The 17,669-nt window shown below is 39.1% G+C and overlaps 1 protein-coding gene across 1 annotated transcript; it reads right to left on the minus strand.

The window, feature by feature from the left end:
- Nucleotides 1–12,179: 12,179 nt before the first annotated feature.
- On the minus strand, nt 12,180–17,330 carry LOC148032062 (laccase-4-like). Its single transcript, XM_087682689.1, has 6 exons — nt 17,136–17,330; nt 15,657–15,808; nt 14,667–14,911; nt 14,156–14,284; nt 12,864–13,814; nt 12,180–12,709 (listed from the first exon to the last, which is right to left on the minus strand). Exons 1-6 carry the CDS (start codon nt 17,238–17,240, stop codon nt 12,579–12,581), a joined length of 1,713 nt encoding a protein of 570 aa, XP_087538815.1. The 5' UTR covers nt 17,241–17,330; the 3' UTR covers nt 12,180–12,578.
- Nucleotides 17,331–17,669: the final 339 nt, after the last annotated feature.

The following is a 17,669-nucleotide window of genomic DNA, read 5'->3' on the forward strand; positions in this document are numbered from 1 at the left end:
AGTGGTCGGGGTATTTCATGATCACTATTCGAGCTTACTTCTGACTCGAAAATGAACTCTTTGTCTTTACTACAAGAGGGAGTTTCTCTTTGTGGTGGTCATAGCTCTGATTCCCTTCTAAAAATCGGTGTGGCACTTGGTTGGGTGAGCCCTTCTCATTCGTGATCAATTGCCCCTAAGTGTTCCAACCACGTGCGATCTCACTCCATTCACACGATTCCTCTCTTAATTTTAAAGGTATTCCCCTTCCGCGAGTTGGAATCTACTCATATTTGCTAAATCGTGTGTCCATCAGTGTCAATCTCTCCTTTGCTCTCTTCACTGAGGGAACAACAGTCTTTGTACTCATCATCCACATTGTCCTCCTCTAACTGCTTGTCATCTCCTAGGTTTCCATGCCTTTTTTCTTTCTCATCTATGAATAAGGCTCAATTGTACGTCAGGTTTAGATTGTGTACATTGGTCCACTTCCACTTGGGTTTGTCCATGAGATCTTTGAGAGGTTTAAGGTTAATGGCTGGGTTTCAAGCTAGCTTGTTTGTCAAGTACTCTAAGATCCCGTGGAGCTCTAGCTTGTTGTTTGGGACATGGAACATGGTAGGGGTGGGCCGATTACAAGAGCTTCTGGTCATCATGCATAATGGCACCGAGGGTTCATTTGTGGGCTCACTGGTTGTCTTAATAGCTTGCTTGTATTCCTCCTCCTCGTCTGAGAATGGCTGATCAATGATGGCTACCATGTGCATCCAATCTCCCTCATCCTTAGGGCTAGGGATATATTTCATCAAAGGCCCGTAAGATTTTCTAACTTGAGCATCACCCTTCAGCACAACAGAGATAGCATTCAGGTTGATTATCATTGTCTTCCAAGTGTCCATCTCTATCCTCACTACCTCTGTTCGGTTACTCATGAAGACATTGCCCCAGTCTTCTATAACTCATGTGTTCCACATCCAGGGTTGGCCTAGCAGGAGGTTATAGTTGACTCCCTTCATGATGATGAAGTCAATTGAGAACTAGACTCCTACGATCTTCAACGCCTAGTTCTTCAACACTTCGATTGGCCTAACTTTTGTCCCATTAGCCAGTGTGGCATTGAACCTAGCACTTTCGACGAGAGGGTTACCCCAAGCTTGGAGGACCGCATGGCTAAGTACACTAACTCTAGCTCCCATGTCCATGATTCCTCCCCTCATGGTGTCTCCTAGCACTAAGACTGTCAAGACTGTATGCATCTTTGTGCCCTCCCAAAAGGAATTAATGTGTAAGGACTTGGGCATTGAGTGCAATGTCAAAGCTAGGTATCTAAGTCACTGCATCTTGGTCATATAGACTAGCTACCCCTTGCTCAATTGTCTCTTCCATCTACTGCTTCAACTCTTGCCACTGTTGGGAGTTGTCTAAGAAAGTCTCCCAAGCGCAAAGTCACAGGGGTTTGTTAGTTTCTTGCTTCCCTCCTAATTATGTGTTTCTTGGCCAATAGCCTTGGCTAGTTTTCTAGCCCATGGCACTTAAGCTTTGTCTATGCAGTACCGCTCAAGATGCAGATGCGTCCCTTGATTTCAGCTACATAGGTGAAATTGGCATGCTCACACTAGAGAGCTCATTGATTTCATCTTGTAGGATGGGATGAGCATCCTTCAAGTGCTCTTGGTGAACCTACCACAATTAGTGCAAGGTTAGGATCGAGGGTCCTGACATTTTGCTGGAATGTGGTTTCCGCCGCAATGCACACATTGGATATGTGGGCATGTAGGTCTCCTCACCATCTCTTGTAGCCTAGCTAGCTCCAACTTAACCTCTTCTAGCTCTTGGCTCTAGTCAACACTTTTCCCTTTGTCTTGGTTGCTTGGGACTGCCCATATTCTAGGTGTCATGGCCTTCTCTAAAGGATCTAGAAGTAGCATTATCTTTGGTTGAGCTCCTGAAACTTCTCTCCTCAAGCTGGTAATCCACTTGTATGGCCTCTTTGTTGAAGACCCTAGCTAGTACGTCTCTCTACAACCTCAAGTTGCTTGCTAAGGCCTTGTAGAGTTTCTCGCTATGAATTTCGTTTATAAACACTCTGGAGACTGCTCTTTCATTGGGTCATTCATTAGATGGGATTCTCTTATAGAGACTCCACAAGTGGGTAACGTAATCCCTAATGTCCTCCTTGTCCTTTTGCTTGATGTTCATCAGTCATACTATGAGGTTGTCAAAATACCTAGCCTACCTCGGAGAACCTCTTGATGAAGAGATCCTTGAGGTCATTGAAGTTATTCCATTCTGCCATGTCTAAGTTGGTGTACCATGTCCTACCCTTGTCACCTAGGCAAAGGCTAAAGGCTTGTGAGCATTGGACAAGATCTGTGAGGCCGTTGGCCTTGCAAACTTGTTGAAATTGCTCTAATAAGTTGTACATGGTTGGTATTTTTCTAATTGCTTTGTGACTACTAGGATCTTTGACTGACTCTTGGAGCCTTGGTTGATTCCTAATCTTGCGAGCAACGAGGTTGTTAGGGTTTCTGTGCTCCGTTCTGAGGCTGTATTGTCTATGAGCCACTTGGTGAGAAGCTTGCTCAACATCAAGTCTGCTTCTAGCATTCTCTCCCTTTCTGCGTTAGGTCTTGTCTGACTCCTATTAGCTAGAGCTAGCAGATGTTGGACTTCCTGCATCTCTATGTCTTGCTATAACTTCCTAGCCCATTGCTCATGGTTTTACATTGCTATGCACTATAGTGCTTGCTATGCTAATCTCCTCTCTTCCTCGAGATCTACTATGATGTCCTCGGCTAGCCTACCATGGTGCTCCATCTTGGTTTGCAAGTCATATTTATTGACCATCTATTGGATTTTGATTGAAAATTCTCCCCAATCGATCTGGTCATTCTCACGATTGGAGCTTGATATTGACATGTCAGTGGCTTCTTGGTCCACTAGGTTGTTGATCAAGCTGATTAAGTTTATAGCAATGTGTCTCCAATGATGTCAGTCTACCTATGCTTGTGAGCTTTCACTATCTTTACTCTCTCTTTGGTCCTACTAGTCAAGGTTCTTAGTCATCCATCTAAGTCTGAGGGTCGTCTCCTACTAGTGGGTTTGATTTTCTTATTACGTCTTAGCGTGTTTCTTATTATTGTGAATAGCCTTCAACTTATGTGTGCATGGTGCTCTTTTTGCATGGTGCAAAATCAGGTTTTCAGCTTTCAAGTGCACTTCAAGTGTCAAAATAGTTTGAGGTGCAAATGTTAGATGAACAATGCAGCTCTCGCTCTCCCCTCATTCTGGTTTTGGTCAAACATGGCTCTGATCATGATTGTTGGTCACTCTCAAGGATGATTAGGGTCTCTACTTCATCTCCCAGCTTGGCTATGGTGTAATCAAGGTTGGCAGGCCCATTTGGGACACTAAGTAGGGGCGAACAACTAACAGTTAGCTAAGGGTCATTTTTGGGTCGTTATTAGGTCATTGTTTCTTCCATTTCTCGTGTGTCTCAAACCCGTTCTCAACTTGTTTGTAGGGCTTCTAGAGGTTTGTAAAGCTTAGGTCCAAGTTTGTTAGGGTCTAGGGATGCACATTTGGCCCAAGTGGTCCGAATTGCAGAAGTTCGAGTTGTAGAGGTATGAGTCCTAGACTCGGATTGTGTCTGAGGCTGAATATAGATGGGCCGAATGGTCGAATGGCCGAGTCCTACTGTCCAAATGACACATGACTGGGTGGGCCGAATCTAAGGGTTTGAGTGTTTGAAGGGGCCGAGGCCTAGACTTGGCCGTTCGAGAGGCTGAGTTGTCTTGTCCAAATGTGGCTATTCGAGATCGAGTTTTTCAAGTTCTCTTGCTAAAGACTCTGCCATTGAGGCCTGTAGTCACCATCCGAGTGTGACCGTGAGTTGCTAAATGACAAAAAATCCTAAAAATCCTACTTGTGCCTTACTAATGATTGCAACTACGGTGCTAACATTGATCAACAAGCATCAAACAACATCGAGAACATATTTGGAGGGCTCGGGAATGTGGGAATGCGGGAATGCAAATCAATGAGAATGGATATGTGCTCCTACCCTGTAGCTATTTCTCTCTCTCTCAACCTCTCTCTCCCAACTGAATGCACATAAATGAGCTCTCTTCTTGCCCTCTTGGCCTCTCAAACCCTTGGTTATTCAGTCTTCCACTCCCCTTCTTCTCTCTATTCATTGAAGCTTTCTTTTCCCAATTTATTCCTCCCTGTTTTGGGCCTGCTATTACATAGACACCCTATTGTGTATTTCTATGTTTTTTCCTAATTTTTCTTACCTAAATGCAATCAAATTGCAAGTAACAACTCACACTACTCCAATTCACTTTCCTACATCCAAAAAAAAAAAAAACTTACTTGCAAAGGAGATCAAATACCTCTTCAACTCCCTCGCTTCCTACCTATCTTAAGCACTGGTTTGAGGAAAACCTACTTCAATTCTTGATTCAGAGCATGCTGTCATGATGCTGCATGACCACCACTGCAAATCTAAGGGCAGAGTTTTTTGCCAAGAATTTGAACACATTAGTCAGGGTCATTAGGAGTTTATTTCCATTATAATATGTCTCTTTAAAAGAAAACTTGATTCAAAATTTAGCAGTCTATGAAAGTTAAAATTTATCCACTCATGGACATCTAAGTGGAGTATTGCAACATTTGGCACTTGTTTTCTTTGTGGAGAAGAAGGAGACTTGCTGTGCTGTGACCTCTATACCTCTACTTTTACGCATCCAAGGATCTTTGCTCAAGAGATATGGTGCAGCAAAACCAAAGTAAGGACCAATTCCTGAAGGTGTCGAAGTAGACAAGCCCCTAGAGAAGAAGTTTCACTAGCAAAGATGAGCTTGGGTTGAGGCACTATCAGGGCATGACAACTTAGTACAATTCTATGATGCTTGCAAGGATAACCACAATGTATCCTTCTTCCACTTGCAAGGTGTTGTTCATCAGAATTTGAAGCGGCATTTATGGATTAGGATAAAGGAGATAGAAAATTCAAAACAAGCAGAAGGAATACAAAAACAGAATATGAAGAGTGTTATAAAGGCTTGGGTGGATGAAGGACATCCATTAACAAGGGGAGTGATTGTTTTCAACATAATTGTTTTGCGAAGGTGGAAAAAGTACTATCAAGCTCTAGAGTTATCTAATTGGGTCATAATAGAGAAACCCTATAGTTTGAAAGAAATGGATTATATTATTTGAGTAGAACTTATATCGAAGTTCATGGGGCTAAAAAAGTCGCAAGATATTTTGAAACAATACCTTTACATTATCAAACTCCAATTGCTTACATCATTTTACTCATTGTATATGTTGATTAAGACATGGAGAAAGAAGTAGTAGAACTTCTCAAGATAGTCAACAAAAGTAGAAACAGACGTCATTGATTACATCCAACTTACCCTATGGAGACAGTGGGAGCAGAGGTCTGCTTTTACACAGTGACAAAAGCATTGTTGAGATGGCAAGCTCAACACGTGCAAACATTGATGATGGACCACCTGGCTAGATGGGTCCGCATGTCTACACTTAGCACGTTGGTGGTCATTATGATACTCACATAGCCACTGACTTATCACTTATTATATTTAGTTTGTTACACCTACCTATAGCTAGCAAAGATATGGCGCCAGTCGATTAGTGTAGTCGGTTATGCACTGTTTGACTTAGTAGGCCACTTTCCTTTATGTTGTATCTTATCTATACTTTGTGTACATTGTATAGTGTGTGGAAGAAGAAGAAGAAACCAGTAAGAAAACGTTTTGGCCTCCATATCTCTTCTTGTGTTCTTGAGTGAGCTTCCTCTTATGTATACAGTGTGTGTTTGGTGCAGCAGCTTAAGCAAGTCCCCCCACCATGTGATTCTTGACAAGCATGTGATGAGAAAAGCAGGAAACGAGAAGATTAATAACTTAAAAGCTATTATGATAAAAAAAGGTTTTCCTTGGTAATTAACATCACCAATGATGATTTTTTAAAGTTTTTGAGGTGGCGGGAAAATATAAAAAGGCAACTACGATTTTGCGTAGGGGGGGGGGGGGAAGCAAGCACAACAAGCTGAAGACACCAACGATGGAGAGCAAAAATGGTGACAGCTAGCGCAGAGAGAAGTGAAGCTGAAGAAGAACTAGGATGATGACAAAGAAGTGGACTAGAGAGGAAAATGAAGGAGAGTAGCTGTGATGACGAGAAAGGCGACAAAAGCAAGGAAGGTGACGAAGCTGATGAAGAAGAAGGAGCTCAAGTCGAAGGAGGACGAGAAGCCGAAGAGAAGATGAATGAAGAATTCAAAGCTCTGCAAGATGAGGCAGAGGGTGAAGGTGAGAACGAGCTCGAGCGACAAAGCATTGATGACAAAGAAGGAAGTGGAGAAGGCGGTGCAAAAGACAGAGAGGACGAGTCAAGACAAAGGTGATGAGGGGGGGACAAAGAAAAAGCTATAGTCAATGAGGAAGCGACTAGTTCAAACGGTGAAAAAGACAAACAAGATGCCATAGGAGAAGAAGGACCTCACAACTTGTACATGATTGGAGGAATCCAACAAAAAGAATGTAAGCCGCCAATTGCATCACCAGTGCCAAGTGCCCCGATAATTACTGCTTGTTGCACAAAGAGCCACCATTGATTGCGCTTTTGTCAAGTACTGCCTACGCCGCTACCAATAGTCTCAGCCCTGATTCTGTGCTAAAAAGAGCAGCCAATTGTGTTGCTGAGATTGAAGCTCTTGAGAGAGAGTGTCGAAAGAGACACTCTGAAAAGAGGTTATTTCTAAACATATCATACCCTATAAGTGGGATATCCTTATCATCTCTCCCTGCAAACACTGCCTGAAGCACTATGCATGCCACCACGGACAACTGCAATGCACTGTGTATACCGCACCAACGTGCCAACCCGCCACCATCTCCAACACGTCAATCTATAGCAATGTGGCAAATCACTTTTTCTCTCCAACAGATAGCAACACAGATGAGAGGACATGCTTGAAGGCTATGCAATCAAGAGAGGGAGACAGAGAGACCTTATATTCTAAGCTCTAGGTGTGCTCATATATAGGGAGACCATCAATCCAATAGTATAGAGCGGCCATGATTGAGGTAGTGCTAAACGACTGTCTAGAGTAGAAGGTGCACTCTCCACAAGCTAGTTTGTGAGCTGCGATGATGTGTGGTAGCCAAGATAATCTTATCTCAAGTACTTGTATTTTGGTGACTTCCATCTTAGATGACATGCACTGATTGATGGAGGTCGGCTTCACTAAAAAATCGACATCCTGAGAAAAGACATTGAGAAAGTTCTATGTTCTAAGCTTGATTAAAGCCTCAAAGAGCACTTCAACAAATACCTCAATTTAGGAAGAATGCCTTGAGAACTATTGAAGAATCTGAGCATCACAACTGTGTTTCAAGCAAAGCTCTTACCACATATGCGCCAACAAAAGATCCAAACTGCATTATCCCCTCTTATGTGGTCTTCTTAGAGGCAGTGCACCTCATCGGAGAAACTATTCATGGGTTACAAGGAGGGCTTTTCTTCTAACCAATAGAGGTTTATCTTCATCTGACAAGCCTTTAGCTTGGAAGAAGGATTATGAAGCTCCTTTTCACTAGTGGTATTATCAACTTTGTGGTGTAAATAAGTTATTCCTAGCTCATGATCTTACTGTATCTAAACTTCTTCTTCTTTGTGAATTTGCCTTGAGTTAAGTGCTCTTCATCATCTTTACTCCTATCTCTAAGCATCCTTGCGATGAGCGACATTCACGAACCCTTGCGCATATTATTTCATGAGACAAGGCAAGCACTCAAAGCTTGAATCCGTTGGTCTCGGCAATGGAACCAAAATGTGGGAGCCTTCACTCGATTGCCAAGACCCACTGACCACTTATTGCTTCAAGTGTTTCAAGCCGAATGTTAAGGCTACCTCCATAGCCGTATGTGCTCTCGATCCTACGAGTATAGCGAGCTTACCTTGGTGCCTAATTGAGTAGCCTCCACGAACCAAGATGCAAGCTCAAGCAAGCTCAATCCTCTACCTCCAACTTCATCCTCCATAGCTGCATGCGTGACTAGACAAGAGAAGAGAAGATGGAGAGCTTCTCCACCACACTCCCTCACCCTTACTCACTCACTCCCTCAAACTCTCACACTCCCTCTTTCAAACTCAAGCACAAGCACAAGCAAGGAGAAGAGAGCAACTTTAGTCACACACCAAGAATGAGCTTCTCCATTCACTTTTTGACTTTTATACATGCCCTCATCCCTTTGGACACCCATCCCCTTTTTTATATGACCGGCCATCTTAGCCAAGGTCTTCTTTCCTCATGTATGTGCTCTTTTCATGGTTTTTTTGCTCTTGCACTTCTACATTTACAATTTGCATAGGGGGGAGCTTGGCGCTCTTTTCTAAAATGAATTACATTGCACCCTATGCTTTCCTTACTAGAATATTTGGGGCACTCTTACATTTTTCTGAGCTTGCCTTCTTTTTCACTTTTCTCCCTTGGGCAGAGTGAGCTTCTCTAGTTACTTTTTGACTTGGGCTTCCTTGGTCTTCCTTTACTTCTTTTTGGGATGTATGGTCTATAACATGTTTGTTCCTTGGTCTTCCTATGCTTCTTTTTGGGTTGTATGGTCTGTAACATGTTTGTGACACAATCTTAGATATGTCACTAATATCAAGTAGTTCGAGACTCTATGTTATTAATGTGAAAAATATCACAATCATAATCATAATGGGCTAAAAATAGATATTTCTGATGAAAAATTTAATAGCAGTATTTTTATATATCTTTATAAAATGATTTTTTATTTTTATTTTTAAAAGAAGTTCCATTATGGAGGTTTTTCTCCCATTGGTCTAGAACACTCTCTTTCTATATTTTAAAATGCACATTTGAGACCTCAAAACTCGCTGAGGAGTTGAGGAAAGGGCTATGAATAACAAAATGTAGCAACACATAATTGATCAAGGAAGTTTGGTAGAAACGTGTAGTAGTAGGGACTCCACAACTAGAAAAATGCAGTTGCTACAAGGTAGATGGAGGGATATTGAAGTTCAGGCTTATTGAAGTTCAAGTAGAAATAATGAGTAAAATGTAGGCAAGTCCTGCTAATTAGTAAAATGCATCATTAAGCTACCTCTTTTTAGCTCTTAAAATATCCCCAAAAGGTAGTTATTCTATTTAGGTGAACTCAAGACCTTTTAGTAGGTCAACTAGCTCAAAATATTCTATTAAAGCAGATTGAGTGTGTAGTTTCACTTTCATCTTCACCTTTACTCTCACATGTGCTAGCTTTCCTCCTTTACCTTCATTATCTCTCCTTTATTTAGGTTATTATCCACCATCTAGAGGTCCTACCCTATTGACTATCACCTATCCTTTTGGAGTCACCACCCCTTGTTATAGACTACCACCCATCCAACTTAGCATTACCAACTTGCCTCAATCATTGTTGCTCTCTACAAACTAGTTTAGACCCTCCCTAAAGACTACTACCATACTTTTCAGCCCACACTTGGCACCTTCCAAAATGTAAACTATGTTGATATTAAGCCTTCTCTAAGACAAAGAATATCACACTCACACACACATACACACACAAAATTAAACTTATGGATAAGTATATTAAAGGAGATGCATTGACTATAGCGATCTTTATGTGCATGGTAAATATTGCTCAACATAGAGAAAGTTTAATCATGAAATCTTTACTATAACTTTATAAGTGGAATGCATTCTAAAAGATAGGGTTTCTTTTAGACTCTCATGTATTTTATGCAAGTGCTACAATCAAATTACACATGGCAATATTAGTGAGACACGATCTTGAGCCTTATTTGGCATGAATCATCGAGGCCAAGGGTAGGTTGATGTGATGGTGAAACAATGCATAACAAATGGTGATGCCTATGAATTTATGAATATATAATCTCCTAGACATTGAAAGAAAGGGTTAAATTAAGTATGGTAATCCTTATGCAATTTCCCCCCCCCCCCAAAAAATTAAAGTTGGAGGGGGAAATTAATGAGGGCCTACTCCTTAATGTACGCATTTTTTGAAAAAACCTTCCTCCCTTGCACTTACATCATTTCATAAGTTATCCATGATGAACTCCTTGTGAATTGTCCCTCCTTGGATCTTTTTTATCCAAGTGAGTTAGAGTATTTTCTATTTTTGCATCATATTACCCTTGAATTAAGAAATGTTGGGCATTTTGCTATTTATATGAAGTGCATCTAAATACAAAATGAAGGGTACACAAAATAATGATACTTAATGATGCCTTTTTTAGAGGTCCAAAAATTCCTAATCATATGAATTTTACATCTCTTAAATGTTTGAATCACAATAAGAATATATTTAATATATAAGAAACTATGTCATCATAGATTTAAGTGGGAAAAAATGATGTAGTAAAAAAGAAGAAGCACTAAATTGGTGTGGGATGCATTTTGCTTTTGGGGGCATGACTTTATTGGGCTCTTTACCACCCAAATTGATTGCTAAAATTTTGAGAATTCAATGTTTCAAATTAGTACTCCATTATCTAAAACAACTTTCCTTGTACCAAGATTTTTAGCCATGGTAATTTGTAAATGTTGTGGACTAGCCACATTGACATCTTGGGCCAATTCTTTTAGCTTTCTTTGAAGTTAGTTTCAAATGCTCTAAATATGCCTATTTGAACCTCATGTTTATATGTGCCCATATGGACAAATTATTAACTCATATAGATTCAAACATCACACATAATAGGATGAGTATAAAATTGCTTACAAGAAGGGTAGCCATTTTGCAATAGAAACAAGTAAGGTTCAAAATCTAGAAATTTCCTATTGAATTGGCCTCCTAAGGTCCCTTATGACTAGAACATAGAAGGGTAGAAAGGAAAGAATGGTTAACATATGTGACATACAAAAGAAAACAAAGCATGTTAAAAGCCCCCAAGAAACATTCTCATTGAGATGTGATGAGATGATGATTAAGTTTCTTGCATTAAATGCACTAAAAGATCATGAAGCACACTATCAAAACATCAACCACATCTTTATCTTATGCCTTAGAGGCTCATTTGTTCCATCGTAATCCCATGCAAATCTAAGAAAAATAGCACAAGATTGTCTACATTAGCTTTAGTCTATGATTGGTGAGGTTCAATTATGACACACAATCTTACTAAGTAGATTCAAATAAAGTGACCTAGTAATGTCGGCTATAGTTTAATTTTACAATTCATGAGATTTAGTTATTACATGAGATTCCTAGTAAGTCTTTAAAACGTAGAAGTCAAGAAATAAACTAATACAATGTTAGAATGCTATAATGTTGCATACGACAATCTTTGGTAGAGAGAGAATGCCAATATTGACATAATGTTTATCACTTTTTTGGATTTAGTGGAAGAAGGATTTATCCTCATTTCATAACATTATTTATCTCTAGTATCCAATTGAGAACACAAATCATATCTTTTTATCTGATACATGCTCTCAAACTCAATATAATTGAAGATCTCTACTAATATTGATTATGATATTATCAAGGTTGGAATTTTGGATTATTAAAGAATGTTGTAGTATAGTCATGGCATTCAAAAACTAGCTTTATATGCGATATTACAAACATTTGTGGTAGGAGAGCTTTGGAAATGCTAGAACTATTAACTCTATCTGTCATTTAGTTTGCATCTATTAGACACCATAAAGAAAGTCTATATTTTTTTCACAATTGTAAAGCCCATCACTAGAAGCAATAGTCACATCAAGAGGGTAGCAAGAAGAAGAGAATTTCAAGTTCAATTTTAGGATCTCTAAAGTGATGAAATTAGGAGAAGATTTCCTTGCAACTTTTGCTATGTATGGTGAGATTTATTAACAAATTTCTAAGTATTGCACCATGGATCCATCTACCATGTGTGTTTTTTTTTTTTTTGGTTTGTTGATCTCCCAACCATTCACATTTCTCATCAAATTTCTTGAATTTATGAAAATCTTATGATTTTTTGGTGGCTAGCACATGTTCTAGTGAAAGTTCATCCAACACACAATCACAACACCTTCTGAAGTTGTTGACAATATCATTATTGGTTTCATTAACCAAAAGGCCTAATAATGTGATGCTCAAATGATGGATAAATAGCAAAATTTTAGATAATGAAATCCTTGAAGACAAAAATGAGAAAAGAAAACCAAGATGATATAAGCAATAAATGATGCAAGGGCCTTCAAAAGAATGGCCACTTATATCTCTATGGGCTCATTAACTAAATAGATAAAATTTCTTGAAGGTGGGAAACAAATAGGGGGATGTAAGCAAGAAATGATGTAGGGGGCCTTCAAAGGAATGTCCAGTAATCTCTCTATGGACTCAAGAACTAAATAGATAAAATCTCCCGAAGGTGGGAAACAAATAGGGGAATTATTTTATGTGTGTGCCTATTTGAAAGAATGGATCATGGTGTGGCAAAGGTGTGTGGGCAGCAAGTCATCTGTGTCAAAATCGTGAGAATGGATGCCTTTGTTTCTTATACTGAGTAGAAGAAGCCATTGATGTTTGATATTGTTTGATTTGATTTTAGCAAGAAGGAAGATCTGCAGGTGGGCGAGGGAGCACTTGGTTATGCTTGTGTCCATTTTTGACAACGAATGCACTCTCTAGCCCCCAACTTGTGTGAATCTCCAAGTGGCAATGTATAAACCACACTCCTGCACACACACCAAGACCCTTATTTATCTAAGTGAACACTTTATATCGAAATGCTCAAATGAGACACAAAAATTCAAAATCCCCAATCATTTTGGATACATTTTTTTAGTAATTCACTACAAATTTTTTAATATGTTCGGGTTGTTTGCATACCTGGATTGTTTGCTTTGAACCTAATAGCAGCCCAACCACCAGCTGGAACTCCAATTGTGTTAATAAGAGGGGGGTCAATGAGATTGAAAGACGAAGCATCTGATGAATTAAAGTTACCTTGTCCAAACCCTACAAGGTAGAAACTATAGCCATGTAGATGGATAGGGTGGTTTTCAGTGGAGACCAAGCTTGTACCTTGAAGAACAAGTTGCACATTGGAATCAAACTCTATAACATTAGCTTTTGTGCCATTTGGAGTTTGGACATTAGATAGAGGGTTATTGATGCTCGTATAATCAAAAGGTTGTAAAGGGGTATCAGGAAAATCAGTTGTAAAGGATCCATTAAGGTTGTAATAGTAAGCTTGAAGCATAGCTAAAGTTGGCTTTTGAAAGGTGATGTTGTTCATGGAGGCTTGAAATTTAGTATTGTTGGGGGCACCACATGTTTGATTGAGTGGGCAAGCATTAAGATTAAGCCCAATTGCATAGAGGAGGCTCGTGTCTACAGTTTGGGGTACTGGCTCTGCATTGTCAGCGATAGATAAGCTTCTTAGACTTCCAACATATTGCCTAATAAAGCCAGAATCATTTCTACCTGGTAGATTAAGTTGGATTGGTGGAGGATTTTGAATAGGGGATTCTCCATTACATGAAAAGATGGCATAAGATGGGACACTATTAATGGAAACATTTGCAAACATGTATGGACTTACACCCATATAGTATTGCTTTCCAGCACATGATGGGCTTGCTGTAACCAATACATCAGCAGTTTGCCCTGGGGTTATTGCTATGGCACTTGTTTGGAATGGCTTTACATATTCCCCATCCACTGCCACTACAGTTAGTGTGTGGCCCGCCACACCAAAAAAGTGTTCATTGTTCAATGCAGCATTGATAATCCTCAATAAGTAGGTATTTCCTGGGCTCACCTTGAGCACAAAAGTATCTGCAATAGTTGCCAAATTCAGAATGAGTGTGTTCGTATTATATAATTAGTTTAAGAAAGTTTCACTACCACCCATGTTAAACAATATCTGAACCAAATTTTTTACTTGCAACTCACCAGTGATCTAGTAATACACTAGCTCTCATACCCTTAAAGTATTCATCCAATATACTTTAGGGATTAACAACCCTATGTCCTAAGATGGGAATATCACAACTACTTGTATACAAATCTATCCAAATAGATGTATGATCATTAGGAAGCAAGTGAGTTTTACCTTGTAACTTGTATATCTAAAACATGTAGATAGGAGTAATAAATTGCAAGCACGAGAGTTTTACCTTGACTCGAACAATTATAAAGTGGTCCTGGATGGCCATTGATTAAATAAGCATCGGAAACATTAGGTGGCCCTCCACTAGCCAAAATTTGCTTCTCTAATATCTCGACATCAGTGTTCCACCACTCTCCTAATTAGATGACATGCATCACATCAAGAATCAATTAGTGTAGTACTTTTTATACTATTGTCCTTAAAACTCTCTTATGATTTAATAGAGTTCTTCCACCTTAACCAACATGTGTGATGTATGTATACATTTCTAAGTTTTAAAAAATTAGTAATTTTGCCAATATTGTTCCTTGATGATCTATGTGGTTAATAGAGTAATGCACATTAACCAGCATATATAATGTACATATACTTTTTTAGGTGGTAATGCAACAACAAAATTTTTGCTAGTAGTTTAATGCTTTCATTTCCTCATAATTGTTTGAAAGTGTATTATAATAACAAGACATGCAGAACATGGTTTGTGGGACATTCAATGATATAAACACCCAAGCACATACCTATCATCACAACATGCTCTTCGTGGGGTAAAGGGTAGGGATAGGGAGTCCCAGCCTGAGGGTAGATAACAATGGCCCCATTTACAGTAGCTCGCAACCAACTAATGTGAGCATGATAAAAGAGTGTTCCCTTTTGCTGGTATAGTGTGAACTCATATGTGAATGTTCCTCCTGGTTGGATTGGACATTGTGTAATATAGGATGGTCCATCTGACCAACAGGAGAAGTGTTGCCTCACCCCATGCCTTGCATAAAGAGAATCATATGTTTCATTCAGCTCAATTTGGCCAAATAATTAACATATTTTGAGCTTCTTAAATCATGAATCAATATTATCAACTACATGCATCTGCACATACATGTGCTTATTAGTGAATACAATCGTATAAAAATGCCATTATACATCAAGTTTCATGCTTTAGTACTTCATTATTCCACATTGTGAAAGGGTTTGGTGTGAAAATATTTCACACAACTAAATAAATTGCAATTCAAAACTATATATCCTTATCAAATCCAATCTTAGAAATCTTGTCATAATAAAGGGGTAAAAAGTATGCAAAAGAAATGAATTCTAAATCATCATGTTTTCCTTGGAAAACTATTTTATTTTGAGTAATCAAAAACTTGGGCATAGGGTCCGCCAATCGTGTGTGGTATTTTACATGATAATGGGTGGTTTCTATACTAAATTTGCACGACTCTCATTTCTATTCACACAACTCTTCTATGTGTATAGGCCATGTGTATCCAGTGCGAAAAACATATTACATATGTACATGCAAATCAATTATGTCATAACTAAATATGGAATTTGACATTTTGGTGTTTAAAATATTGATTTCTATTGTTCAATTATAATAATCCATTTATGTTATTGCCACTATTAGCTTGAGTATTCTTGTATGCAAATGTCTTACCAATAAATGAAACACATATAACGTTATACTTTATGAATCATAAAGCCATGAATCGGTTCAAAAGACTTACCAATGGATTGAAAGATTATACTGCATAGCGTTTGTCACCCTTACAATCACACGATCACCATCTCTTGCATAAAGTGTTGGTCCAGGAAATTGACCATTGACTGTCAAGACATGCTTTGTTTGACAAAGCTTTGTGATAGTTGTGTTTTGCACCTGAATCCATCTCAAGTTAAATACCAGGAAGCTTTATGAATTTATACTAAGCTTAAGAAAATAGCTAATGTGATAGGGTCAACAATGTGTATCATTGATGAAGATATCATTTTCTAATTGAAAATACTAATAGGATCCTCTATCTCTACTTCTAAAGGGGATATTAATGTGCCCTCCATATGCATGTTTGCATCAAAGGTTGAGATTGTTGCCTTGAGTTATTGTTTTGTTAACGCAAATAATGTTGACCATGCATGAGTGCTAGGGACCTATCCCTAAGTTAAGTTCTTATTTGCTATTTCAAGTAATTCCACCACATACTTAACTAGAGTTGGTGTTAGAAGCTTATAGTGTTAACTTCCATACCAACATACTTGTACAACGTACACTGTCTACTACTCTTACCTTTGCTTTTCCGAGGGTTCTCCAATAGATGCACTTCTCTTATTGAGTATGCAAGATGAAATGCCAATATGATATGGATCTTGTGTTTATTAATTGCTTTTAGACACCCATCCATTTATGACATTTGCTTTCATTAGCTTCATGGTACACCATATTTTTAAGAAACTATATTTTCTAAGCAATGTTATAAATCCTTAGTGTGTGAGGCATTCTTATGTACAAACATGGTTAATATACTCAATGAGAAATACATCTAGAGAGGTTTGAAAGATTCATTCGTTGCAGTTATCCTATCAAGCATGAATGTATGCACGCAGATTCATTGATGGTTCTATTAAAAAAGACCATGTTTTCCATCATGTCCTCCGTTAACACTTCATATCTATAAAATTTGGCACAACATCTATGTCCACCACCCAGAAATCTCGTGTAGAACAAGTGAGGCTTTGCCAATATATCAATCAATAATGTGTATATGGCATGTCTTGTTTACATTTGCCTATAATGGCAATGCTTGTGTATGTAGGTTGCATTGTGCATAGATGATCTCTAAGGCATGCATGCATGCACGTTGATTGCCCTGATTTATGGGGGACCAATACACGGTGCATTGTGCATAGATCTCTAAAGAACGTGTAACTAAGCTGATTGTGCTGATCAATGGGCAAATATGCAAGTATGCTGACTGCATGGATCTGTAAGGCATGAAACATGCAAGAATGTTGATTGCACTGATCATATGTGGGTCATTTGTATATGGTGCATTGTGTGTATAGATCTCTAAGACAAGCATATAACAAGTACGCTGATTGAAATGGTGTCCACTTGTATGGGTGATTGTATGTTGCTCTTAAGCCTCACTTGATATCAATCTGTGTGAGTCAAAGGAATAAGTAACCTTGAAACCCAATGGAAGACCTACCTGAAAATCATAGAATCTGGTGGTGACGGCATGGCAGAAGTCGGGAAGGAGGAGGAGGAGGAGAGAGCCGATGAGCAGTAAGGAGGAGAAAGCTGCTACAGCCATGATTGAATGTTGCAGGATCCGAGAGGCTTGATCAGAGGAGGGGGATGGGGGAATCCAATCGACCGCTCGTGATGAGGGTGATGAGGATAGAAGAGGGATGCTCTTATAGCACGGATATTGAACTGTCACGATGCCACGAACTGTGGCTTGGAGAGGGACGCTTATACTGAATTCAGAAAGGCGGGTGTGGCGGCCCAGGATCAGATGGGCAATGCTAGTAGCAGCAATAGTGTCAATGCTAGTAGTAACAATACTGGTAGTAATAGCAGTATCAGGAATACTAGTAGCACCGATAGTACTAGTAATAGTAGAGGAATACTAGTACCATCAATAGTGGTAGTAATAGTAGAGGAATGCTAATAGCATCGATAATAATAGTAGTAATAGCAGCAGTAGCAGCAGTAGTGGGAGTGATACTACTACTACTAC

Source organism: Lygodium microphyllum, chromosome 8 (assembly GCF_053477565.2).
Source record: "Lygodium microphyllum isolate KBCC chromosome 8, Lygodium_microphyllum_v1.1.10, whole genome shotgun sequence".
Taxonomy (NCBI): Eukaryota; Viridiplantae; Streptophyta; class Polypodiopsida; order Schizaeales; family Lygodiaceae; genus Lygodium; species Lygodium microphyllum.